Raw genomic sequence first — 27,065 nt, 5'->3', positions numbered from 1 at the left:
GTTATCGCTATGGATAAGATGGATACACCAACGAAGCTGTCCCGACAATCGATAAGTCTATTTGATGATCGCGAACTGGTCGCCTCGCCAAAGTTAATATGCCCATGGTCTTATGCTTTTGTCTTCGGCAAGGAAACCTCGCAGAGGTTGCCGCTCAGTCTGCATCGAGCGTTCAGACGGTTTGGTTTGGTTCAGTTTTTCTCTGCCAGCGGTTAGCCGCCTCAGCGCTTTAAAAACTAAATCTCAAAAACAAAAAACAAAAACAACAAAGCTAAAAGGCAACCTTTAAGCAGAAAAAATACAAAATCTAACTAACTCTGAGCCGCGAAAATTATCGGGCGGTGTGAACTGTTGTCCGCTAATTCGAAAATAACGATTCGAAATTTGGCCATTAATCGAAAATAAAGTGCAACGAGGAACGACCGACAGCCAGCGGCATATTGGCATTATACAAATCAAATGAATATAATCCAAAAACACAATAAAGGAAACGTTAGCAGCTAATTCGCATTTGATTATTTTATGTTTCTATTTCGTTTCGAATATTGCGATTTGATTGCGTGCCTCATCTGGTAGCGAAATATAGAGTGCGGTGGAGTGGTCATCAAACCATCGGATTACAGAGCTATAAAATTGGATACGAAGATACATATCTAATAGATCATCATAATGCTGGTGGTGAGTACCAGTATATATAGGACATATAAAAATATTGGGTTATGGGATTAAATATGATAAAATGTTAATATTTTTTATAGAAATTAAAAGTTATTAGCAAAAATGTGAGAAGCTTTTTTGCAAGAACCAAAAAAGTAAATAGCGAAAGGCCTAGATTCGTTCTAAAAGATTAATAGCAAGATGATAATAAACTTATTTGCCACTAGAAAACCACTTAGCATTATTTATAATGATCCCTCAAGAAATCCCCTAACACTTTTTTTTGTATCAGAAAGTTTAACAGACAAACCTCAATAGAAAGTTTACCAATTTTGCTAATTAAATAACATCAATTAGTAAGACATAAGGCACCGCCCATTTTTGGCACTTTCAAAAAAAAAGAAAAAACCAGGCGTGGGAGTTACGGGCCATGATCTGACAGCTACGATCAACGCCAATCGATCAGATAGCCCATTCATGAATATATGCATGGGATTTCTACGTTTTTTTGGCAAGATCAAATTATTGAAAGTCATTTGCCATGTCATTTGGGTAATGGGTTTTTAATGCCATTTAATGATTCCGTCTCGTGGCCAATAAAACAATTTAATTAGCGACATATGAGACGCATTTAATGCGTATGCCAGCTACCGATCAAGTTGTTTTACGACCGTTAATCATCCAAACTTCATTTGGTGACTGTGTCTGATTAAGACCGTTAAAAGTGACATAAAAAGGCCTCTTTGAGGTCGAAATGCGATTGGATGGTGTTTATAACAAGCACAGGTGCTGGTCAGATGGTTGTTTTAACCCAATTAGATTGGCTAACCCGCTCAAGGATTTATGTGCCTTCTGACCTGCATGTAAGCCAATCTAAAGCCCACACCCCAGGCATATCCGATTTCCAGATTATGCAATCGACATTTTATGGCCAAATTCAAATGGCCAGTGCGACCTGTTCGCCAGCCAAAGTTGAGAGTTGGCACTGGCACCACCAGCCTTCGACTGGACCTGAGCAACCGGATCCAGACTCGACTCCCAATATCAATATCCCAAAAAGAAATAACCAATCCCAGGCCCAGCCACCAAGTCATTTGTGAAGACGTCCCAAAACGCAAGATGTGTGTAGATGTCTGCCGTTGTTGACATGCAATAAAATTTCACTTTTCACCGTTGCATAATTGCAGTTTGACAATGCTTAAAATTGATTATGCTGCGTTTTTCCATTTTTTTTTCACTTTTCTGTTTGCCTCGGCAAAAAAAAGTAGCAAATAAGAGTTGTCTTCCTTGCCGGCCGCTGATTTCACCAGCCCAAAATTAGCCAACGGGTCATAAATCATCCAGAGGCAGTCAGTGTCAAGGGATGTCCCGGGGTTTTTCCCTATGTATACAACTCTAAAAAAATAGAGTTCAGCTATTAAAACTTTTAGTATGTTTATTTATTAGGAGTGGTGGAAGTTAAGTTCATAAATATGCTCCCACTTGTAAAATCAATTAAGAAGGAGTACATAGAAAAAGTACTTACCTTTGTCCAGGGAAATTAGTGGTTGTAACTCCTCAAACTTTATTTCATAATTTTCTTTAATCAACACTCTAATCAATATCAATAAAAGAAAGTTTTAGGCGGCAATACAAATCAAAATTGTATTACAAATTCTGAAAGTCATTGGATATAAGTTCCCTTCAATATATATTATCAATTCCAGTTTCCCGCACTGATCTTTTAACCCTTCTTTGATAAATCAAAACAAACACCTAATTGCTGAAACTTTTATTAAATCATCACAAAAGAAACACCTTTCCCAATAGAAATTCAGTTTTTGTAGTAGTTTTTAATCTTCATCAATATAATTATAAATAACACAAAGAAAATGTAATACTCATTAATGAAAGCAAGTCCAAGCATAAAATAAAGGAAACAATTGGTTTAATAATGACCCGAGTCATTGGCTATCGTTTCCCTTACAAACCTTACACTATATACACATCTGAATGGATTTTTATCACCCGTGAGTTTCCCTCAATCAATTCAATTAACAATCAAGTGCCCTGGGGTTCCGTACCGATATCCACAGTCATTCATTGATCAGGTAATGATATTTGATTTGCTTATCGGAACTGTTGACCCGGCGCCATTATTGTAGGGTAACACAAAAGTAAAAGTTCCACACACTCACTCACGACCGGCGCTTCATTCACAAGATATCCAATTCATGGATTCAACAAGAAATAAATAACAAGAAAAAACCGCCCGCACACTGAGCACCGACCATATATCGTGCGAGGAGATCTGTATCTAAGAAAAAAGCCAGGCTCTGCACGAAATTGTGCAATTGTCAAAATAGCAATTTACAATTTACCATATGATAGATGGGCAACCAAAAGGAATAGGGAATGGGAATGGTGATGGTGATGGTAATGGTAATGGAATGAGGAGAAACCCCTCAAATAAATCAGCGCCACTTGTAATATATAAATAAGAGTATAAGTTTAGATGGTGAGCAAGTGCAATAGATGAGCTGACGGTCATGCAACGCTTTTAGGGGGAGTTTAGTATCGAGTTCGTTGCCTAAGTCTTTTGTTTTGTAAACCTATCGACGCATCTGACGTTGAAAGGTCAACAGCAGCAGCATTTCGAACTGACAATTGTACTGGCTGTTGGTACCTTTCGGTGGTAACTGGCACACACACACAATGTAACCGATTTACATAATAATATGTAACTATATAGACAGGCCAAACAATGCTTGGGCATAAAAACATTTACCACTTCCACTGGCCACTGCCACCGATGATCTCTGGCACCGGCACCGACACCGGCAGCATCTTCGTCTCGCCTTAGTTTGGGGTCTTCCTCAACAGTTGGATCTTCGGAGACCAGATGCCCGGGCATCGATAAAAGTGAAACCGAAATTACCGAGTACACACGGGCCCAATGATGCCATTGACATTGCATTTTTGTCTCAACGCGCCATTAGATGTAAACAGCAAAACAAAAAGTGAAGAAAAAAAAAATAGTAAAAAGAAAATACAGAGATTTCCCTCCGGCCCCTCCTTTAAAAAATCCAAACGCCGAACAATGGGCAGACATTACGCGAACCAAACACCAACAAACAAACAGAAATTATTTGTTGGATGGAAAAACCTTGCCTTACCGCCATGACTATGACTGTATGCATGGGCTGCGGAAATTTATCGTAATATGCGCACATTGGTAATTTTGTCTTATTTTTATTATGAAATACCTGTGTGTGAGTGTGGCTAAATAAAAGCCGGGGAAGATGGCAAAAAGCGTTGGTCAATAAGCTACGTCTACGGATTTTCACTCCAGCCAGCGAGAGAGTTTGGCGTGGCAAAAATAGAAGAAAAAAAATAATAGTTATGAATGGTAGGAAACCTGTTGTAACAGACGGAATAATATTATTGTCAATCGCCTGGCAAATTCAATTTGATGTCCCAAACTTGAACTTCGGCTGGTTATCGGTGGTCCATCAATAAACTTGACCTCTGGCCAATCAGACGAAAATAACCTTTGTCTATGACCCATCGAAATGCTGCTATCTGCCATATCTGCCATGACGGCTTACACGCAACCAAAGCTCAATTAAATGCACATAAATATGCAAAATAACAGTCAGCAAAATGGGCCCTAATCGAAATGTAAACAGCTATGAATTCGATTTCGGCGGAGATCCCCCCATCTCGCATATCGCACGATATATCGCAGTTATTGGCCAACAGCCAGCGACCCAATCAATGCCAATCAAACCAAATCAAAAGCTCGCTTCCATGTCAAAACAGCCTAGGCCCAAAGATTATATCGATATCGCATCGAAAACAATGGTATAAAATCTGAGATTAGGGCGCGTCAGCCTCGAGATGTGAGTGTGAAATTATGCAAATGGTCCAGGGGACTTGCTATCTGGCATCGAGTGACTAGATGGCTTCCATTGAAGATGAGAGTCTGCTGCTGCTGCTGTTGCTGCTGCCGAAGCCCACACACGCAATTACGGTGGTTTTTTATGGGTCTGTGGACAACGATGCTTGGTAGCCACAAAGGCAGTTAAAAGCCCATAAAATACTGTAACAAATTTATTGAGCAACCGAACACTGAGTGGCATCGTCATTGATAAAGGCCAAAAAATGGTAGCAAACATATTGATTTGTACATGCTCTTACAGTATTGGAATCTGCTTGACCATTAGAGATTATTACTTTTCCGATTTCCTCTTAAAATGGGTTTTAACCAACTTGCAATATAAATGTCACAGGAATTTAATAGATTTTTGTAGATATGTATGTTACCCAATCCTTTTCTTAGATTATATAATATTATAACATTTTTATGAAGATAAAAGTCTTTAAAATTTCGAAACATACTTTAGTTAAAGAGAATTTTCCATACTCCAGATAACAATAAAGTTTTTATGAATGTCAGTTTATTTTAAACTTATTCAGACTTAAATAAAAGCCATAAAATATGATATAAACCAGCAAGAAACCATTTCTGTAACATCTATATTTACCCTTTTAAAGTATTTTAACCACAGAAGATTTCTGTCAGCCATTTGCATGTGATAACTCCCATTGTTTTAATTATCATCTCGAATTTGGTTATGAATACAGTCCAATTTGTATATCATAATAGTAAGACATTTATACGAGCTTTATGCCAAGATGAATATTAACAAAACCATGTTCCCTTGAGCCCATCAATCGTTTATTTGGGCGTGAACTGGCTTTTAATATAATATATACATATATATTTATATTAGATGCGGTTGCATTTTATGACTCTTACAACATCAATTTTACAACATTAATATTTATGCTGGCCCACATAGAGCACATTCATAAACACCAATTTGCACCGGCTAGTCAATTGGCGTTGGGGTTGGGACTTGGGATTTGGGGACTGGAGCTGGGATTGCGTTATATAGCGAACTGTTACATCCAGAGCCAGATAAACAACTTTCGGCGGGGTCTCGAAGTTTTTCGGGGGTTTATCATCTTGCCAGCTGCTTAATAATGCGTGGCTTTTGGATGTGGATGCAACCACCACCGGTTTGAGCAATGCTCTAAGTGGTAAATGCAAAATGCAAAATGCATCTGTAGAATGCGAAATATCTGAGGTGCAGCGGCGCTCAGCAGGCGTGAAATTAATCACAATAAAAAAAAAAAGCAAGGGGGAAATCCACGAAGTCCCCTCCCAACTGACAGCTCGAATTACTGGCATACGAATATGATGTACCATTTTTCTTTTTTTGCTTTTCTTGGTTTTCATTGTTGTCCAGTGGAACTGGGTTACCCAGTACGAACGTCGAAAGTGAAGTTTCGGTTTTTGGTCAGTTTGGAATTATGCAATTGGTGCTTCTTTTGGCCCGGGGAGATATTTGGTTACCTGAAGAGCAGGCAAAACAATAAAGAAAACACTTTCAACCCACACACAACAGATATATACACACAAATATATTATATAGACAGCTCTGGGCCATTATCCATTGAGGTATTGCTAATTTATTGGCTTTGTCCGATTGTTGTTAAATCACTTTTTACACTTTGCAGCATGTTTGTGGCCAGACTTGTGGCTTCGAGCTTCTTTCTTCCTTTTGCGGAACCCAAGGGGGAAGCGAAAATAATTATGGATAATTAAAGGAATTTTATTGAGCTGCCTTTTGGCGTTTTACGCGCTTGTTAATTTCGTACGTTTACAATGTGGAATATATTCATCCAATTAAAACGGAAATTCGCGGCGTCTTTTGATTGGATTTTTCAGTTGGGAACTGGCGCGAATTTTAAATAGAGAAATTTTCAAATTGCTGCCAGGCTTATTAACCTTTTGCCATCAAAATTCAAATTTTAATTTATATATTTAACTTTTTTCTTCGAACCCTTGAGTTATTTTCAAAAATAAATATGCATTTTTTAATTATTGTATTTAACAATAACTTTCCCATACAGATAAGGTAAATATGAACTTTAATAACAATCAAACTTTTAATTCAAATTCATAATTACATTCAGCCAAGGTTTTAAGTACAAACAACTCAATCATCTTTAATTAAACATATAAAAATGTAAAAAATGTTAAATTTATTTACGGCAACATAATCATGTAATCCACTTAAAGCCCTCAAATATTTACGATTAAGCACTTCCGCAAATGCTGCATTGAATTTTCGTGTTTTGAAGTGCCAAACATAGCAGGGAAATGGCCTGAAATGAAATAAATGGAAATGGCCACATGCTATTGAGCCCGCTGCCTATTCATATGGCCACAGAGAGATTCCCAACTGGCCATTACAATTTATGATGATTGCTATTTCTTTTTACATGGTCTGCGAATCCTCCCTCCCCCTTCTATATATATATACACCTTTTTTCCAACCCGATCCGCGAAATCAAAGCCGGTAAACTTGATTAGCTTAGCGCCAAGTCGAGGCGACTGACTGACGGACTGTCCGACTATTTGGCTGACTGACTTGATGCCCACGATGATTTCCATAGTGAAATTGACGCAAATGAGCAGCAAAGCAGACAACGCCATCGATTTTGTTGGCCAAAAACGCAAAAAAAACAAGGCAAGAGGAAAGTCAATAGCAAGGTAGTTGCGAGGTGAAATGACTGCCAAGTGAGGTTGTTTCCCATCAAAAATGGTTGCCTCCTGGACGTTGGCGTGGCCCATAATGCTTTGCCCTTTAGCAGAACTTGAACTCTGGCCTTGGCTTGGGCGGACGAAGGCGGATGCCAGTTAAATTGTGAAAAATAATACTTATTTCCAACAGCCTGTTTAATGTGTAAAGAGTCGAGTCATGTTCGATTTTATAGCTATGTACATCAAAGGAGACGCCTTTGGTTATTCGAACAACCAAAGGCGGACAAGTAGAAAGTTTAAGGGGCGAACATCAGTCAAAGGTGTTGATCAAAGTTGAAAGATTTAATCAATGGAAAAGATTGATGACCTATAGGAAAGCCCAACTGAAAAATGGCCTCTAGGATTTTTGCGTTTGCCACAATCCACGCGAAAAATACGGCTTATGAATAGGTAATTAGTATCTTATTAAGCGGTTCAAATCTAAACATTTACATTAAGTCTTAAAATTTTTTGCTTTTATTTGCCATTTCGTTTTTGTTCAAAAATTCCTCTCTGTGCAAAACTGAGATTTATGCAACATTGGCATTGCAAATCGCTGGAATCCTTCCTGCGCATCAAATGGGCTTTTCATTTCATCTGCTGCTGCTGTTGCTGCTGAAGCCGATTAAATAATTCCCAGTCAGGCAACGACTGGGCCACGATTGTTCAAATTTGGCCAACAACGCGAAGTAATGCCAAGTGCCAAGTGGCAACAACGTGACTGCCACACAAATATCCTGGGCACCTAAAAGTGAACCCAGACCCAAAACCCAAATCTACAAAATCTTAAAGCCCGAACAAAACGAAACCAAATCAAAGCGAGAAACTCACGTAGCTCCGGCGACAGGTGGTCAGATGGTTTTGGCTTTCCTACAGCCAGGTAACCGATTCCTCTGGTCGTTGATGCAACAATTAGCCTAAGCACTTGGCCACAGCCAAACAAGCGTTGCAAGTTGCTGGCCAATTTGCAAACGGTCTCGCCGTACCACATGAACAAACCACCAGGAATCAATCGTCAAGCTGTTGAAAATGGGAAATTGTGCAAAAGCAAAGGCAATGGCAAAGGCCCAAACGCAGCCGCAGATTCCCCCAAAAAAAACAAGAGGCCAGAAACACGAATACCATGAGTGGGCAGCCTGACCAGCAAAAACTATACATACATTGCGTTATGATTTTCCATCTGCTCGAATGCCGGAAAGATTACCACGCCGAGATTAGCAGACTTGGGTTGGGAAAACAGAAGGGGTCACAAGCTGCACACCAAGAGCATGCATTTTCCATCAGGTTGTTAACGTTTTGCCGCAATTGGGCTTGGCCTCTAATATGGCGAATGAAATGCAATCGAATTTTCAACTAGTTTAGTTAGAAAATTCAGAAAGCATTTCTTATGCAATAAAATTTTGCAAAAATTTTGACACAGCTTAAGTAATAATAATCTCATAATATACGACACACTTTAATCCGATAACTAGATGTAAATAGTTCCATTTATATATTTGTTAAGGTGCAATTTTGTAATCCAAGCCTTAATTTAAATAACTTACAATTTTCAAGTTACTTTTACTTGGAGTTCCAAATAACTTTCAGAAGCATTTCCAAACCCAAAGCCAAAGTTACAAGTTAAAGAAAATTGCCTAAGCTTAAAAAGGGTGAATAATTCCGCAAGCCATTTTGGCAAAGAGCACTTTTCCTATTGCCATGCCATGCGAAATGGTTAAGGTGTCACAGGCAATTAGCCCAAGTGCCCTGGTGCCCAAGGTGTCTCCAACTAGCCGAGCATCAATTGCCATTAAGGCAAATGAGGCCTGAAACTAAGACCCCCATTAAGAGAAGGCTGTCGAACTTATTAAGTTATTAAATTTTAAGCGTAGCCATTAATGTTTCCTCTTTCTTTCGGTTTCTTTTTTTCTTTCCCGTAAACAGAGACATTTAAATAGCCTGCCTTGGGCTCTGCTGGTGGTTCTACTGCTGACCGCTTTGAAGCTCCATGTGACCAATGCTGAATCGACTGCCGATCAAAAGGAGGAGGAGGTGGATAGTTCCAGTACGGAGAGCAACGAGATCATTCCCAGGGAAGCTATTCAAAAGCTAGATTACTCTGTGAGACAGGCTTTACTTCGAGCCATTGATAAACTGGAGCAGGAAGAGGCGGCAGCCACGGAAAGTGGTGAGGAGAATACCAGCAGCAGTGGTTCCCGTTCTCTACTCCGTACAGAAACCACCACTCTGCCATCGCATCGCGAAAAGGATGAGATTCTGGAGGAGAGCACACGGGGTAACGAACCGGAGCCAGTGGTGCCGACAGTTCAATTCTACACGGCCACCTTTGACGAAAAGAATGCCCAGGAGCAGCTGCTATCTTCCTTTATCGACCGTTCCAAGCTCTGGAAGAAGACCACAATACGTAAACAGAACTTACCTGCCATTTCCCTGCCACTTGAACCGAAATCCGCAGAGGCCGAGGGTCCAGAGAATCGACAACTCACCCGTAGTGTGGACAGCTCCAGTTCCGGATCCGTGAGCAGCAATGAGATCTCCCATGACAGCGGCAGTCACGAGATCAAATTCGAGATCAGCAATGTAAGGAAGACCACCACGCCCACGACAACCACAACCTCGACAACGACCACAACCACTACGCCAAGACCTCGCACCACTAGACGTCGCACCACCACGACAACAACGACAACTACAACCACCACTCCCAGACCCACCCATAACGAAGATGGGGAGAACATAGAGCTAGTGGACAAGCAGGACATTCGTATTCAGGAAGCCCCACTGGTGACCGCCTTTACCGTTGATCTGGACGAGCGTGGCACGGCCCAAAAGTTCCGCCCATTGCTGGCGGGCAACCAGCATCACCGCACCACCAATTTCGCAGTACCACAACAACAGCAACCGCAGCTGCCACACATTGGACCCACCATCACTAAACTGAGTGTTTTGGAAACTGAGCCACCGGCCAATGCGCTACCCACACAGTTTCCACCCACCAGCAGTACCACCACCCAGATTAGCACGAGCACCAGCACCTCTGCCGGCGGTGGTTTCTCCACCACTCCAGGTTTCCTGTCCAGCTCCACCAGTAATTATGTGAAGGTAAGTTGCTTAAAGCTACTCAATTTCTTATCCTTCAGACATGCAAATACCTTTTAGTTAATATTAAATAAAGATTTGTTAATATACTCGTATTTAAGATTATATTTTACTATATAAATATTTTAGCAGGAACCCCTGAACAATCTCTCAGAGCCACCAAGTGTCAATAACTACCTGATCGAGCGGCAGCGGGCTCTGGAGCAACAGATCTACCAGCTTAAGGTTCAGGCGCAGCAGCAACAGGCTCTGATCCTGCGCCAACTGAAGCTGTTGGAGGAACAGACTCAAAGTCGTTTCCAGGGCACACCGATTGCCCAACCCAGCACATTGCAGCCACAGCAGCAACAACAACAGCAACCGCAACAACACCTCCAGCAGCAACAGCAACTGCCACAAGTACAACAGCAACATGGTTCGCTGGAGGCCATTCAAACGGGCCTGCAACCGCCCTCTTTGGGCGGTGGTTACTCCATAAGACCTTCGGTGGAATTTATACCCAGCACACATACCAAAACTGTTATTTATCCCACATATCCAATTGAGCAGCAATTGCCGCTGCGCGATGCCGTTTCGGGTCATAAATTCGCCCTGCACAATGGCAACGTAAACGCAAATAACTATCAGAAGCCGCCAGCAAATGCAGTTCAACAGATTTTCCAAAATTTGCAGCAATCTCTGCAGAAATCGAACGAAAACCCTCAAGTCCAGCCCTCCAATCAGTTCAACTTTGCACCGGCTGAGGCATCGCAACTTCAGGCCTTGCCCCATAACAATTACAAGCCATTTCAACAGCAGCAGCAGCAGCAACAGTTGCTGGTGCCCAACTACGTCAGCAATGCGGTGTTCCAACAGCAACAAAGGGCTCGGCAATTCCGCCAGGAGACGGGAGTGGGTAACTTTGGCCTGAATTCCAATGTGGAGATTCAGCCGAGCAACTCCTTTGCCACCACAATTGTTAGCCAACAGCCTGGCTTAAATAGCAATCCCAGTCTGGAGAATCAGAATTTCTACAGGCAACATCTGACGCCACAGTTGAGCAACCAGTTGCAGCAGAACGCCCAGCAATATCTGCAGCAGCAGCAGCAACAGTTGCAGCAACAACAGCAACCAAAAGCCAGCGGCGACATTAGTCCAGGTAATGCACACTATAAGGGCAGACCTAGTGGCCCCAATGGCAATCCTCTTAGTCAATTTAGCAGCTTAAGAAATTTTGATGAATTGAAAGTAATCAGTAAAGTTTTAGCTCTCAACCATGGGATACCGCAGTTCGCCTCACAAAACCTGCACTTCAACGGGGCCTTTTGAGCACTTGCACCACCAAAAACCCCCATCACCACCAGCAGCACCACCATACCGCACTACCACGAACTCCAACACACCTCCTGCTCCTGAGTCCTTTCTTTTACCCAGAATCAAATATCTACCGCCCTCAACGTTGACATAAGTTTTACGTACAACATCTTTGTAAATATACATTTTATTTTAAAACATAAGCATCGACCTAAGGAAAATATAAAAAAGAGAGCAGGATGAGCAAGGTAAAGTGGAATTTATGGTGAGACATAACTGGCAGAGCAAAGTGTTGAAATGTAATAATTATTTATTTTCTATGTGAATAAAGTTTATCTTAAAGTACAACTAGATCATGTTTTTGTGATTTTTGGTAAAAAAAAGGAAAATAAATATAATACATAAAATATGTTCAAAATCAGTTGCCTTTATTAATTAATTTAGGAAATGTAAAATTCTTTAGGGAACAGTAGTGGTAGGAGAAACACAAAAGTACGCTGCTGCGGAACATCGCTGGGCTCCGGGACAACAAATGGACGAGCTAGACCAGACCGAGAACCTAAAAATTTCAGATTTTATAAAATTTCGAAGTTTACACAGTAAGTTCACTTACCATCAAGTATATTATTGTCCCCAGGAGCCGGTTGAGCATATGCCATTACAACTAGGGCCAAGCTAACCAAAAGCACACGAAGAAACATGATGATATAATGCTGAAAGACAACTGAAGAACACCCTGAATATGTCGGGTTTATATACCTAAAGTAATATATATACCTAACATGCAAATTTACTAAATTTGCAAATGTGCTCTTAAGCTCATCAATCATATATTTTTATCTACAAACACTTGACCCAAAAAACCATAAAAGGTTAAACTTTAAAGTACCTAGTTTAAATATGTTTCAATCCAAAATATGAAATGGCTATACAAATTCTTATCTTTGACTGTCAAAAAATTTCTAAAGTTAATGTAAATACACAATAACATAAAAACCAAAATATATATATATATATATATTTCTTTAAGTACTACTGAGACATTCGACATTTCAATTAGCTATTTTAAATTTACATAAATTAGCAAGAACTGAGACCATAAAACCGTTAAAAAATTATAGTCAACAGCAAGTTAACAGAAAATGTAAGCCCATTTAAAATTGTCCATCTCTAATGTGCATGCCTTCGCGTCTATCGAAATCAGCAAGTTTAAAATACAAAGCAACTAAGTCAGCGCTTCTTGGCAATCAATTCGAATTAATTTAATCCAATTTCGCCAAAACGCAACAATTAAGCTTGCAATGGATCAGCAATTATGTATTTTTAGAATGCGATTCGCCAGTGTGAAGTGCTGACGGAATGAACGATTAAAAAAAACGCTGAGTACGCGTAAAAGCTTAAAAAGCTTATTTTGGCTGGCGAGTGCATGTCGCAATTTGTTTATAAACAATTGTTTTAGTTTGCTGACAGTCGTCGTCTTCAAAAGAGCGCCATGTGGTCGCGCAGTAGCAGTTCAAAAAGACAAGTGTCCACCACTGATGGTGACCCCGAGAAGGTTTTGGCGCAGGTGCAGGATCTCAGTGACTGGCTGCTGGCCAATCCCCAAATCAACGGGTGCAATACTTTCGAGAATTTGCACTTCTTCCTCAGAACATCAAAGTTCGATGTTGAACGGACCCAGAAGAAGATAAAAACATTTTACCAAATGCGAGCGGAGCGCACCGAATGGTTCGATAATCGCGATCCACAGTTGCCCGAAATCCAGGAGTTACTTAATCTTGGAGTATTCCTTCCCATTGGTCCAGATGCGGAACAAAGGATGGTGGTGGTCATCCGGACAGCGGCACACGATCCTAAGCTCCATACCCAGAACAATGTCTTCAAGGTGAGTCAGGGAATAACGTGCCAATATGTAGAATTATATATAGTTTCGATATCATAATGCTGTGAATTTTTACGTATGACCATGACCTTTGTTTCCCAGACCAGCAAAATGATATTGGACCTGCTGCTAAAGCTCGAGCCCGAGACTTGTGCCCGGGGAATGGTGGCTATTTTAGATATGCAGGGCGTTCAACTGGGCCATGCCCTTCAAATGAATCCAAAACTCATAAAGCGATCGGTGGAGAGCTGGACAGCTTATCCATGTCAGCCCAAGCTACTGGAGTTCACCAACGCCCCGCGACATGTTAACTTTTTTCTAAATACCTTTAGGTGAGTTATATATTATTTCAAAAAGAAATTTCTTTCTTTAACCAACTATTTTAGAATATTCATGACGCCCAAAATAAGATCCCGACTTTTCGTGCGAAAGGAGGGAACCTCTGTGACCTGTGATCAATTGCCCAAGGAGCTGGGTGGACAAGGATTAAGCTATAAGGAACTGTCTCTGAAGTGGAAACAGATGGTTGAGGAGAATGCCGATTTCTATTTGGAACAAGACAAATACAAAAGCAAGCTCAAGTGATTGGGGTTAGTGTGGCGACAGTGATAACAAGACGATTAGCCGAATGCTATAGATTAGTCGAAAACATTTACAATGCGCAAATGCACACAGGCGCATATCAGTTGTCATATTTTATGGAAGGGTACTATAAGTACTCCCTAATTCCCCACTAAACCATAATTCTATATTTTAAGACATTGCGTTATACCTTTTCAAAAGGCATATTTTCATCATGTTATTCTTCTATACCATTTCTGTTTTTTTTTGTTTCCAAATAAAGTGTCAATGCACGATAAACCTAAAAGAGAGTTGACTTTATTCATAATATTCTCTTTATTAGTATAAAACGTATCAAAAATGTTTATCAAGTCTACAATTATTATCAGTTATTGGGTGCTGTCGACCGTCGCCTCACATTGCTGGGGTTTGCATTACAAAATCGCTTAATCCGCTGTACGACGCCGAGCTATTTAGCGATAGTTTAATAGTAATAAATACATACAATACATACAGAAAGAAAAAACGATAAACAAGGAAACACGCACAGTTTGTGAACGTAATATTGGCTGTTTCTGGAAAGCGGGATGTGTTAGTGTTTAGAGGCGTGCTGTTGCTGCTGATGCTTTTTGTTTTCTCCTTTATATATATATATAAATATGATTTATACTCCTTAAAGTTACGATTCACATATAAAAATATAGTAGTTGCTCTGAATCAGCAATTATCCCGCTATAGTTCGGTTCACTCCGCCGATCGGCTGTTTTTTTTGTTTAGTGGGAGACACCCCAAGAAGCAATGAACGAAACTTAAAAGGATAGGCGGTAACTAACTAAAGCATAATACACGAGTCCGCCAGAGCGCTCCCATCACAAGTCCAACTGCAAGCCCAGGCCACGGCCACCTCCGCCGGAATCCCTTGAATAACCGGCTCCCTGCAGTGATTCCTATATCTGCCTTTCATCCTTTGCCGTCAACTTGTCGATCAGCTCCTGGAGTGGGGCAAGCTCGCGCCGCTCAATCAGATTGAACTCCTGCACGAAGAAAATAAAGTGCTTGAAGGACGTGTTTAGATGGGCCTCCTCCCCCAGCGTCACCACTTCTGTGAAGTGCTGATGGTAGATATGCGCATATACGCGGAAGAGACGCTTCAGTATGGTCTTGGCGGAGGAGTGAAAGTTCCTTGGAAACGGCACACCGATCTTGGAGGGAAACAGGGTCTCGTCGTCCAGCTGGTCTTGTACCCAAGTCATCAGATAGTCAATGTACTTGGGGGCGCTACACTTGATGGGCTTCTTTACGGTCAAACCGTCAGCCCAGTGGTATTCGTATTTCGGACCAGCCGACATGATGCCACAGGTCTCCTCCGTGCAAAACTCGGTGATAGTGCCGTAAAGCATATTGATCTGATTGAAGAAATCCACAGCTGCAAAATTTTCACCATTAAGATTTGATTTTTCCTGTTGTTTATACTATACAATACTCACTGTTGACGGCCACCCACTCGTTGAGATCCTCGCCATCCGGCAGAGCCACTGCATTTCTTAAGTTTCCCGATCCCAACGTGGCTGCCGCATGCTTCATGAGATCATACTGGTGTGTGCCCTCCGGGATGTTCTTCTTGGGCTTGAAGGTTTTGCTGGAACGGGAACCGCTGTAGGAACAGAGGGGCAATAAGTCACGGATTCAACAACCCTAAACAAAAAGTAGAACATTCATAACTGGAACCACAAGTTTACATCAAGCAGGTTCTTCAAAATTTACATAAAAAAGAAGCCTATCCTCTTTCTTCGAAAGGTCGTTAAAGACATTTACGTTGATATTTTTGCATACCCAAAGTTGTGGAATTAAAACAGTCTCTAAAATACGACAATTATTTATAACTTAAAAAAATATAATAATAGATAATTTGATTTTCATTCTTCCATTGATATAAAATCAGTATTGTATTTGTTAACTTTTCAGTTGCAAAACTTGTTGATTTAAATTTGTTTAAGTTAGGGAAGTTCTACTGTACAGGAGATGGGGATAGCACCCCCAAATGGGGAAACAAAGCCGGAAAGTCAGAAATGGGGGCGGGGTGATCCGAGCTTTCTTTGTGCTTGAAAGGATTGCAGTTGACGCACTGTTGCTTTTTTTGTTGCCCCCAGAACTTACAATAAGAAGTCCATGGCATGCAGTTGCTGTGCTTTGCCTTTCACTGGGCCTCCGATGGAATTTTCCTATACGTTGACTTTTCCGGCGAGTGCCACACCACTTTTCCGGCTCTCCTGTGACGTGTCAGCAGCTCTATTCTGCCGATTTTCACACAATTAACGCCGAATAATAATGAAAGAAAAGTAGCTGGAATTCGCAGCAGGTTTCTTTCTCTGGTCAACTAGGAAATGGAAATGACGGTATCTGGCCACCAGTTGGTCGGTTGCTAAGCTAATTCCGAAGCCCAACAGCTGATGCAAGCGGTTCCAGGAAGTGTGCCGAGCCAACAACTTATTTATGTTGTGTTTATAAACGCAAAAATTGTTATAAATAAAAATAAAATTGCTTTCACACACAGAGACAATTGCTGAAGGTGCGAAAGGGACAACGCGACAGGTTACCAGGTTATCAACGTGGCCAGCCTGTTGAAATAATGAAGTACGGTACTTTGGAATTTTGTTTAGTATGTATTTGACATTTAAAATATTGGTCGCTACGGTCACACTTTCAAGTAAGCACGTGGAAAAACAACTGTTGAAAGCATTGTGCGTGAATAAATATACGTATTTTTATATAAAAAAGGCATATATTCGGCATAAACATGGTAAGTATTTAATGTATAAAGACACACATACAATTGTTTCATGGAAATCCAGTAAAACTAAAATGTTTTCTCAATGAAAACTAACCTAACTGGCGGAGCACCCTAAAACACATGTGCTTGCCACCACACCAAACTGATAATTTTTCATTTCCCCTCCTCCAGTCGAACCTGTATGTGCTGTACGAGCATGCGGCGGGTTTCTCGCTTTTCTCCGTCAAGGAGTTCGAGGAAGTGTCCATGTTCCTGCCTCAAGTAGAGTCCTCGGTGACGGACCTCGGCAAGTTTAACTCCATTGTGAAGCTGGCGGGATTTGCCCCCTTTAAGACGGCCATCGCTGCTCTGGAGAACATCAATGCCATTTCCGAGGGCATTGTGCCGCAAGACCTGCTGACCTTCCTTGATGATTTCTTCGCCAAGCTTAAGAAGAAGAAGTGTACCTTGGGCATTGCAGATGCTAAGCTGGGAGCTGCTATTACGGAGGCCATTGGCGTGCAGTGCAGTCACTTTGGTGTTGTTCCTGAGATTCTGCGAGGCGTGCGATTCCATTTCGCCAAGCTTGTCAAGGGTAAGATTAATCTCTGCCATACAAAACCGCTTAATTTAATCACAAACTTCTTGACTTTCTTTAGGATTCACCGACAAGTCAGCGGGCGTTGCTCAGCTGGGTCTGGGCCACAGCTACTCGCGTGCCAAGGTTAAGTTTAATGTCCATCGTTCCGACAACATGATCATCCAGTCGATTGCCCTGTTGGATCAACTGGATAAGGATGTAAATACATTCTCTATGCGCATACGTGAGTGGTACTCGTACCATTTCCCAGAACTGGTCAAAATCGTGCCCGACAACTACATGTTCGCCAAGACGGCCAAGTTCATCAAGGATCGTAAGAACCTCACGCAAGAACAGCTGGAGGATCTTGAGAAGATCGTCATGGACTCAGCTAAAGCTCAGGCCATCATCGATGCCGCCAAGATGTCCATGGGCATGGACATCTCCATTGTGGATCTGATGAATATTGAACTGTTCGCGGAGCGTGTTGTAAAACTCTCCGAGTACCGAAAGAAACTGTCCACCTACTTGCACAACAAGATGAACCTGGTGGCACCCAATTTGCAGTCTTTGATTGGCGACCAGGTCGGTGCGCGTCTGATTTCGCATGCCGGCAGCTTGACAAATCTGGCCAAGTACCCAGCATCGACTGTACAAATTCTGGGCGCTGAGAAGGCGCTCTTCCGTGCCCTTAAGACCCGCTCCAATACGCCCAAGTATGGTCTTATCTATCACTCCTCGTTCATCGGCCGGGCTGGCCTTAAGAACAAGGGTCGCATCTCTCGCTTCCTAGCCAACAAGTGCTCTATCGCTTCACGTATCGATTGCTTTTTGGAGCAGCCGACCAGCGTGTTTGGCGATACTCTAAAGCAGCAGGTCGAGGATCGTCTTAAGTTCTACGAGTCGGGCGATGTGCCGCGCAAGAACATCGAGGTAATGAAAGAGGCCATCGAGGCAGCTGGTCAGGAAGCAGCAGCCGCTCCTCAGTCCGAGAAGAAAAAGAAGAAGAAGAAGCGTGCGGCTGAGGATGAGGGGGAGGCTAATGGTGCCAGCAATGGAAACGGAGCAGCCGCCGAGGCAGAAAACGGCAATGGAAACGATGATGGGGAGCCAAAGAAGAAGAAAAAGAAAAACAAAAAGAAAGCCGTGGAGGCGTAGTTTTCTCCATTACATTCAGCTTAGTGTTAAGTTCAAACAATTACCTTTTACTTTACATGCTTCTTTTGTATTTTCTTTGACCCCAAATGGATCCCAATTCAATTTTAATAAACTTATACTGTAGGGTATTTCCCGCAAATTGGGTTTGTCTTTTGATTTTGTAAATCAGTAAGGGACTTTTATAATTATTGGTTTCAATTATTTTATATTTCATATTTGTTTTACATTCAATTTATATACAGACACATCGTAACGTTAACTATTGCTAAAATTGTTTGATTTCATTATTTGTAGTACTTTTTTTTTAACAATTTCAATGATGGATCGATCGGTCAGCCGTCCGTCCGCGCGTTGTGCTAACAAATCCGTTCAGTACAACCATTATTCAACTACTCTGTATTGCATTTGATGACGACATTCAAATTCCGAGTGGACAATCAGGACGGATGTGGAATTCATGGGTGTGATCCAAAAAACTGCATCGGGGGAAACTTGTTTAACAATAAATTTAGCAACAAATTGCACGCTTCGCAAACTTTTGTACAGCAAGGGGAAAGGAAAAAACGTAAATAATATTATAGAGCTGCCGAGTTTAGCGAACGTGGAAATGTGAATGTGAGAGTGGAAATTTCGGGGAAGTAGTTTAAGGCTGGGGTGGGTTAAATTAGGCTAAACAATATCATTGAAACAAGTCGAACGCCGACGAGCTGTTATTGTTATTATTGCTGTGCTGCTGCTGCTGCTGGAACGCTCCAAAGTTGGCAAATGCTGATTGGTTTTGTGGAATGCTCTGCTGGGGCGCCGGAGCTCCAAATATATTAGGACTGGTCATTGGCGACAGTCCAGGAAATCCGCCACCTGTCTGTACATTCAGTGGCACTTTGGCTGGACTATGGGTCTTCAGGGCGTTCATAGAGGGTGCAGGGGCACTGGGCTTGCCCGACTTGCTCATCAGCAGGTTGTCCAAGTCGATGTTCATCTTGCCTCCCTTCAGGTCACCAGACCAGGTGGCACCCACATTGTTGGGCTGGACACTTGAAGTGGTGGTAACTGCTCCCCCATTGGTATTATTGTTATTATTGGTCACCGACATGGGCTGGAGCAGATTATTGCCCGTAACGGTGGCAAGTGGAGGCAGCATATTGTCTGGAAAAAAAAGCAAAAGCAATAAAAATGTTATTTGGGTTTTCATTTTCCTTTTTTTTTCGTTTTTGGTTTTACAAAAAGCTGTTTAGAATGTGTGGCTTCGATAGAATTGCAAATGCGGCTACTTTGTGATCGGCTAATGAGGTGGTCACTACTCGGAAGCGTTTGCGCAGCAAATCAAGTGCAATTACATAGTCAAAGAATAGGTTCGTATCTGTTATATGGCTATGGCGCTTATTACGGTTTTATTGGATTTGGTTTACCTAATGAGTCCGCGGCTGCGGTGGCCGCACAATGCCCGGAATATTGAGAAATGCTTTTCAATTCACCATAATTAAGTACATATATATATTTGAGAAATAAAATTGGATCCGATGTGTGTGTGGTTTGCAATACAAATATACAGTTGGAGAAAAAACAAATAAACGAAAGAAAGTTTTTTTAAATGAAGTAAATCCGTATATGTATACAACCTGCAATACAGTGTTTGAAAGGCGAGAAATCTATAATCTTATTTCTAGCAAATACATTTTCCTTGGGAATCTATTATTAGTGTTATAATATTAAGGAAATGTTTAAGGACACAGTGTTCTTTGTTTCTCTTTTGGGTTGGACTTGATGTTTTCTTAAATATTTTAATGAGTGTATGTATAAGTTACAAAAATATTTTAACGAAATCAATATGAAATCTAAGCTGTTCTATTAAAAGTGTTCTTGTAACTATAAGTCAATTCAAATGACTCCAAATATTTGGTCAAATATGTTTTTCATTAGAAAAGAATAAGGTTAATCTATTTTTAATACAATGTTTATAGTTACGATCTCTTAAGATTCTTTAAGATTTAAATTCTTAAGATGTCGGTTAATAGCTAAGCTAGGCAGCCTGTTCCATTGCGGCTGTGTCGAAGAGCTTGTAGCAGGTGTCCAGGATACTTTGGGCCAAGTCCCGGCACTCATCCGACGTTTCACCACCCACGAGCGGCGATCTGATGAAGTCCTCTAGCCAACGTTGCAGTTCATTTAGAGACTCAGCGAAATGCTGGGCCAGTACATGACCAGGTGTGGTGACCAGGGCGGTACCTATTAGCTGCAGAGTAGCCGCCCGAACGCGAGCCTCAGCATTAAAACGAACAAAGGCGCATAGGTCAAAAATCTCCCTGGTCATCGCCGGCAGCAGTGGGCAATTATGGGAGCACATGACGAACACGGACAGGGTGTGCAGCAGATTTACAAGCAACTGGGTATCGATGTCGTGGGATATGTTCTCGTATTTGACGTAAAGCATCTGCCTGGTGCGCTGACCCCTCACCAAGGTAAAGAAAAAGGTACCGGCCACCGGATGAAACGGATTAGGCTTTTCTATACGGTCCCCAAGCTTTGGCTTGCTGAAATACCGCTTGGTTTTAGCCCGCAAACGGTTACGGATAATCCTTTGGGCCGCGGCCAGACGCGCAGCAGGGCTATCCTCTTCCTGCTGGAGGTCAAACTTTCTCGGCTGCTTTGCAGCTGGTGGTACAATGTCCAGGATTTCATTCTCATCTTGCTGTTTCTCATCGCCAGATAGTTCTTTTGCAGCTGCTGCCAGCACCTGGAGAATCAGGATACGCACACTAGCGGAGTAAGTGGAATTATCCGTGTGAAATTGCTGACACAAGTACTCGGCGCAGGGGCCAGGATGAGACACACAAATGGCCACGCAACACTTAAATTGAGTTCGTTCGAAGTTTTCATAGTAGAACTGCATTTCCAGGACTATAAAAAGCTGGAGCAGATCTAATGCTAACTGGGTGTCATGCTTGGCAAGTTGGCCGCGGATGAGCTGCTCCGCTGTGCCCAAGGCTCCTTCAAACACCTCATAGTTTTCGACTTTAGTTCGCAGCAGGTGCAGTAAGTCCATAATAAATTTGGGGCGCTTCTCGATAGTGTTCGTTGTATCATTTGACATGTCATAGGGCTTTAAATCATCGTCGTCTTCATCAAGTGGTTCATCGTCATCCGAGTCAAGCTGCATGTTTATATTGATATTCTCAATTCTAACAGCTGGCTTCGCTTTGGTTTCAACATTCTGGCTATTAAGCTGCTCTTTCTCCTCCGCAGTACTCATAAAGTCCCGTAAATGGGATTCTAACCGATTCACCTGATCTTCACATGGTTTTTCATCTAGTTTGGACGTGCTAGGACTTTCGAACTGAGCCAATTCATCGAATTCCTCGAAAATGTGCCATTGCAATGTATCTTTGAAGGCATCATACTCAAATCGTAGCCGATCATCCTCCTTTGTATCAGGTAAGGCCAAAAAATTAAAAATTAGCTCCACTGCCTTCATTCCCACATGTCGCTGTAATGCATCTGGTGATTGCAGATGGTTACTGAGTCCATCGTGTAGCTGACGCTTGGTGTCCAAATCCATTTCAAGATTCCGGCAAAGGCATTTTCCCGCCAATACCATCAATTTGGATATAGCCAAGTGCTCCTGGCTGCCAAGTTTGTGCAAGGAAATACGCTTCGACCAAATTCCCAGCAACTGATTAAAGAGCACCTGCAGTTGAGCAGGAGCCACGACATTAAGATAACTTGCTAATGTTTTAAGCTGTTTGTTTTCTACTGGTGTTCGTTGCAGTGGCACCTTCTGCAGCAGGCAATGTCTCCAATGGGGAGTTTCTAGAGTAGCAGCACCTATAAGCACATAGAGATTGATTTCGGCAGAAAGTGCCGATTGAGCGGTTTTTAGACAAGCAGCAGGATCCAGTTCCCTCATTATGGCATGCACCACTTTTCTACCTCTGGGAGCCACCGCATAGTCCTTCAGTACTCGCAGAAAACTCTCCAAAGTTGAACCATCGTGAATTAGGTTAACAAGCTGGGACAGAAGCCACGAGTAAGGTTCCAAATCAAAGTATTCTCCGCTATCATCACATTGCAAAACAAAGTGCAAGGATTTCAGCCACTGGCGCATTAAGAGTTGCTGATAAGAAACAGGAGCAAACATCTCCGGCAGCCTACGACCCAAACGATTGGCCACTTGGGCTGGCAGACTTATAAGCAGTTGAAAGAACGCCTTCACCTGGGCATCCAGTTCCTCTAAAAGTCTTTCCGGCATTATTTTGATAGTTCTGGCGAACCGTTCCATCAAGGCCCTTCTTTGGCGAGAGATGTGCAGCAAGGCAATAGAAATTAAGCCCTCATCCTTCAACATATCTTCCAGGAAGGTGGTAATAGTAGATGGAATCTTATACAACTTTTCCAGAAGTGTCTCAAAGGCTATCCGTATATACTCAAAGCTGTGATCCAGTTTAAAAAGGTTCAGGACATCCACATCCTGCGATGGTTCCGGCCACTCCAGGCTGAATAGCTCCAGCAGTTGATTAAGCAATGCTGTGTACTCTCCATTAACCAACAAATTCCAGTCGCACGTCTGACGATCAAGACCCACCAACTGCTCAGGGGTGGTAAAACCGGGCAGTGCGTTTGAGTTATGTAATTCCCTCAGAATGACAGCCACTTGGGAGGCACCTGAAGCGCTGTGAACCCTCTTCAAGTCACGCAGCATATTTCGAGCTTTGGTCAAAGCAAAACTCACAGCCTCCGGCGGCGGCGGCAGAGCTGGCGTCGACATCAAATCGTTACCGGATACCAACTGCTCTTCGACAGCTGCGAGAGAGAATGAGAAGAGAACGAGTGCATCCGATTGGAATATGTTGCCGTTTATGTGTGGGAGTTTGTGATAGTGTATCTTTGTGTGGGGCTGGGGAGCTCGAGGTAGAGATAACAGCTCTAGTCAAGCTCGGGAAACTCGCCTTCATGCAGCAATTCCTAAATACGTCATGAAGTGACTAAAGCCAAGACAATTACTCTATTCCTAATCCTAATTCAATGTTAAGACTAAGTTAAGCTACGAGAACCGAACTACAACTTACCCATGGGCATGCTTTGGTGTATGGACAAATCGCCCAGGCCCGCCAGGAGATCTGTAGCCGTTGTGGCCCCTGCCGTCGACGTGGGTGCAGCATTAAACAGGTCAAATGAATCATTCGCCGGAGTGGCGGTCTTTAACAGATTTCCGTCCAAAGCAGAAGACGAGGTCGTCGATCCTTGGAATGCAGCAAAGTCAGCGAATTCGTCGTTGGCAGCCGGAATCAATCCCGTTGACGGTGGTTCACTGACCGCCGATCCTCCTGAGGGACCACCGAATGCGGCAGCAAAATCTCCGAACTCTTGCTGGCTTACATCGCTGGCCCGAGGGTTAAAGTCATCATCATCGTCTACGATAACAGCGGCACTGTTCAGTGTTTTCTCCTGCGCTGGTGGAGGCGAGCAGGTCTTGAACAGATCGTCCAGCAGATCATTGTTATTGCTTTGCGTATTATTGTTAGCCTTTGAGGTGGATGGTGACGGCGATCCGCCGCCCATTAAATCCACGCTGGTGGGAGTGTCGCGGTGAGTGGGCGAGTGAATGCCAGCAGCACCGCCAGGGGCAGGCTTTCCAAAGTTAGCAGCCGCACCCAAGTCAATCTTCTTCTGGGACAGTGCCGGCTTGGCTGACACCGTTGAAGTGGGTTGCTTGGAAACTGGAGAGCTGACATTCTTCGAGCGAATATTCATGTTGAGGCTGTTGGGCTTGGCTTCGCTAGCCACTTCGGCGGGACTTGCGCGATCATTGTACCGATAATTACGTCTACGTTGAACAACACCATTAGTATTTTTATCTAATCGAAAGTAAAGCAAATACTTGCCTTGGACTGGGTGAGTCGCTGTCAGATCCCTCGCGCTCTCCATCATAGTGAGTATCATCATCCTCATATCGATCCTTATCGGCGTTCTTGTCGGAGTCTGCAGAAGAACATAATGCATTAGAATTGATTGATAAAAGTTGCATCGCCTCAAAATTAGACGTCGTTTTTATTCTAAATTAATATAGTAAGCTTACACCAATTGTCTCCACGACTAGAGCGGTAGTCGCCATCATTGTAGCCCCCGCTGCTGCCGCCACCTCCTCCAGAGCCACCGCTGTAACCGCTGTAGCCACCGCTACGCATGCCCATAGCATCGCTACTCATGCCGATGTACTTGTCCTTGTTCTTTTTCGCCTTTTTGCGCTCCTCGCGCAATCGATCGTCGTCCTGAATAAAGTCTATAAGCTCTCGTACCTTATGCCTAACGTTAATACCCTGATCCTTGCCGCCCTCGTCGGTGAACGTGTAGTTCTCCAGCGAGCGCAGATCATAGATATGCTCCCGGGAAGAGGTCACTACCCGCTCAGAACCATTCCGCACCAAATAGTTCAGCAGGAGGAGACTCTATAAATAAACGATTTACGTCAGATCTATATTCATTAATAAAAAAAATATTGATTATACCTTATAGGTGCGCCGCCAATTTGTTTTATTGTCCTGCAGCATCCGTTTCCACAACATGGACATCACTTCCGGGAATGTTTCGTAAGAGAAGGTGGCGTATGCTAATTCCTGCATGAGAGGTCCTGTGGGTCCCCAGGGATCGTCGTTGGTGGCCTCTCGTACCTTGCCCTCCGTCTCGGTATAGTTCATTACGACATTGGTGCTGCAAAAGGATTGAATATATATAAAAATTGATCTAATTCTTGGGTTCAAATCTATTAAGACACCTAAAAAGGACAAATCAAATTTAGGAACCAGAAAATCAAGCTACAGTTTGGGGTAAAATTTAATAAATTATGATTTCAACTTTCCTAATTAAGAAAAGAAGTCTATTAATAAGTTAATATCTTCAATGCGTATTTATCTATTCTGCTAGGAAACATTTTTATTTATATAGCTAAATGTTTCTTTTATCTTCTTTATAAGAAAAGCTTATTGTAGTAAAGTTAAATAAGGCTTATTTACTTTGCGCATTGATTCAATTGACTTGATAGTCAAACAGATACAGCGCCAGTTAATCAGAACTCGTATCTTAAAATAAACGGTGTGTGACAATGCGGCTTTACAATACCCCCAGATAGAGATAAATAAAATAAACTGAGTTTCGGACGTTGATAGACGTTCGAAACGTGATGGAAGAGGGCTAATTGTCGCAACTGGGCCAGGTAGTTGTTCCTTATCATTTTGAGATAAGCTCTAGGAAAAATCTACCCGTTTCCCCAATAGGAACTGCACTTAACCTAATGATTTGGCTACCCGCTATTGGAACTCCATTGATTATGACTTATTGGAACTAAAGCTAATTTTTTTTGGAACCACCACCCCATAAATGGGAAAGGTGAAAGGGGCCAGGTTTAATTAATAATTCGATGGCAAAGCAGAAACACCCATTTCACTGGAAAGCCTGGAAGTTCAGGTGTTAACACAGGTGGAAACATTTTGTTATATTTGGGCAGTCGAAAGCAAACAAATTGTTTCTTGATAAAGCCCCACGCACACATACACACACATCTGGATATCCATATCGGAATGTGACTGTGTTGGTAAAGCTCGTTTGGAATTACGAACAACCTTGAAAACAGGTAAAATAGTAAACCTAATCCAGCACCCCGATGAAGTGCATCCATTAATAAGAAGTGTCTATGAATAATTATGGATTTCTGCTGGATATACAACTTTTAAAACCTTTGAGGAGTAGGGGGTGTGGCGGGAAATCAGAGAATTTGGGAAGTTGGGGCGTGGGTGTCTGCACATTCAATTCGAATCTAAAGGAATGTTATACACACATCCCATTTGGTAAAAATATTTCCGATCACTTACACCTTGTCCGCCAATTCGCGCACTTTCCACATGCTGATAAACTTATCCACCATTTTGGAGCTATTGAATGCTACGGAATTCTTCACACAATCTCGTCGCAAAGTGGCTGGAAAATCCAACTACAACAAGACGTCGAAACTCGTTTTGACTTGGCGTGCCTTTTTTTATGCGTTTTTCAGCTACCGTCTTGCACGTTTGCATGTAAACTGCACGATTTTCTTACACCCGCGCTATCCGCTAAACAAAAATGTAAAAATTTAAACGAAAATTGTAAAACAAAATCACAGCAGCTAATTTTTTGGTGAGCTGTCGTGTCCAGGGCTGCAAAACAGTGTTGCCAGCTTTCGTTTCAACTTGGAAGCCAAGTTCGATAATTGACTAGAAATTAAAATACATAATGAAATTAAAATTCTTATGATAAATATTTGTTCAATATAATATAGGTACAAGACTAATTCCTTTAATTAAAATATTATTAAAATAATCCAAATACCTCCAGCTGTTGAAAGAAAAACAGTTGAAAAGGGCCAAATTTAGCTATTAAATGCTGAACTGCCAACACTGCCAGC

General features: G+C 42.2%; 5 protein-coding genes across 7 annotated transcripts; 3 read left to right on the top strand and 2 right to left on the bottom strand.

Annotated features, from left to right (window-relative positions):
- Positions 1 to 135: 135 nt before the first annotated feature.
- Positions 136 to 12,031, top strand: LOC108115717 (transcription factor SPT20 homolog). Of its 2 annotated transcripts, none has more exons than XM_017227290.2 (4): positions 136 to 678; positions 9,215 to 10,393; positions 10,523 to 11,528; positions 11,637 to 12,031. In XM_017227290.2, the coding sequence occupies exons 1-4, from the start codon at positions 670 to 672 to the stop codon at positions 11,696 to 11,698; spliced, it is 2,256 nt and encodes a 751-aa protein (XP_017082779.1). In that variant the 5' UTR covers positions 136 to 669; the 3' UTR covers positions 11,699 to 12,031. The 2 variants fall into 2 exon arrangements, with proteins under 2 accessions (XP_017082779.1, XP_017082778.1); XM_017227289.2 differs by having other exon boundaries at positions 137 to 678; positions 10,520 to 11,528.
- A 914-nt stretch (positions 12,032 to 12,945) lies between these two features.
- On the top strand, positions 12,946 to 14,433 carry LOC108115648 (retinol-binding protein pinta). Its single transcript, XM_017227202.2, has 3 exons — positions 12,946 to 13,568; positions 13,668 to 13,897; positions 13,952 to 14,433. The coding sequence occupies exons 1-3, from the start codon at positions 13,176 to 13,178 to the stop codon at positions 14,148 to 14,150; spliced, it is 822 nt and encodes a 273-aa protein (XP_017082691.1). The 5' UTR covers positions 12,946 to 13,175; the 3' UTR covers positions 14,151 to 14,433.
- A 10-nt stretch (positions 14,434 to 14,443) lies between these two features.
- On the bottom strand, positions 14,444 to 16,730 carry LOC108115649 (MOB kinase activator-like 1). Its single transcript, XM_017227203.2, has 3 exons — positions 16,284 to 16,730; positions 15,614 to 15,780; positions 14,444 to 15,552 (listed from the first exon to the last, which is right to left on the bottom strand). The coding sequence occupies exons 1-3, from the start codon at positions 16,295 to 16,297 to the stop codon at positions 15,074 to 15,076; spliced, it is 660 nt and encodes a 219-aa protein (XP_017082692.1). The 5' UTR covers positions 16,298 to 16,730; the 3' UTR covers positions 14,444 to 15,073.
- Positions 16,731 to 16,803: 73 nt separating this feature from the next.
- LOC108115647 (nucleolar protein 56) lies at positions 16,804 to 18,773 on the top strand. Its single transcript, XM_017227201.2, has 3 exons — positions 16,804 to 16,926; positions 17,089 to 17,491; positions 17,556 to 18,773. The coding sequence occupies exons 1-3, from the start codon at positions 16,924 to 16,926 to the stop codon at positions 18,632 to 18,634; spliced, it is 1,485 nt and encodes a 494-aa protein (XP_017082690.1). The 5' UTR covers positions 16,804 to 16,923; the 3' UTR covers positions 18,635 to 18,773.
- A 49-nt stretch (positions 18,774 to 18,822) lies between these two features.
- Positions 18,823 to 26,818, bottom strand: LOC108115646 (clathrin interactor 1). Of its 2 annotated transcripts, none has more exons than XM_041819218.1 (6): positions 26,497 to 26,818; positions 25,138 to 25,339; positions 24,708 to 25,077; positions 24,514 to 24,610; positions 23,698 to 24,455; positions 18,823 to 19,780 (listed from the first exon to the last, which is right to left on the bottom strand). In XM_041819218.1, exons 1-6 carry the CDS (start codon positions 26,547 to 26,549, stop codon positions 19,314 to 19,316), a joined length of 1,947 nt encoding a protein of 648 aa, XP_041675152.1. In that variant the 5' UTR covers positions 26,550 to 26,818; the 3' UTR covers positions 18,823 to 19,313. The 2 variants fall into 2 exon arrangements, with proteins under 2 accessions (XP_041675152.1, XP_017082689.2); XM_017227200.2 differs by lacking the exon at positions 18,823 to 19,780 and adding an exon at positions 20,105 to 23,431.
- Positions 26,819 to 27,065: the final 247 nt, after the last annotated feature.

This window comes from Drosophila eugracilis, unplaced genomic scaffold (assembly GCF_018153835.1).
Source record: "Drosophila eugracilis isolate 14026-0451.02 unplaced genomic scaffold, ASM1815383v1 contig_47, whole genome shotgun sequence".
Taxonomy (NCBI): Eukaryota; Metazoa; Arthropoda; class Insecta; order Diptera; family Drosophilidae; genus Drosophila; species Drosophila eugracilis.
The sequence above is the reverse complement of the archived record's forward strand: the minus strand, read 5'-3'. Positions and strand labels throughout refer to the sequence as shown.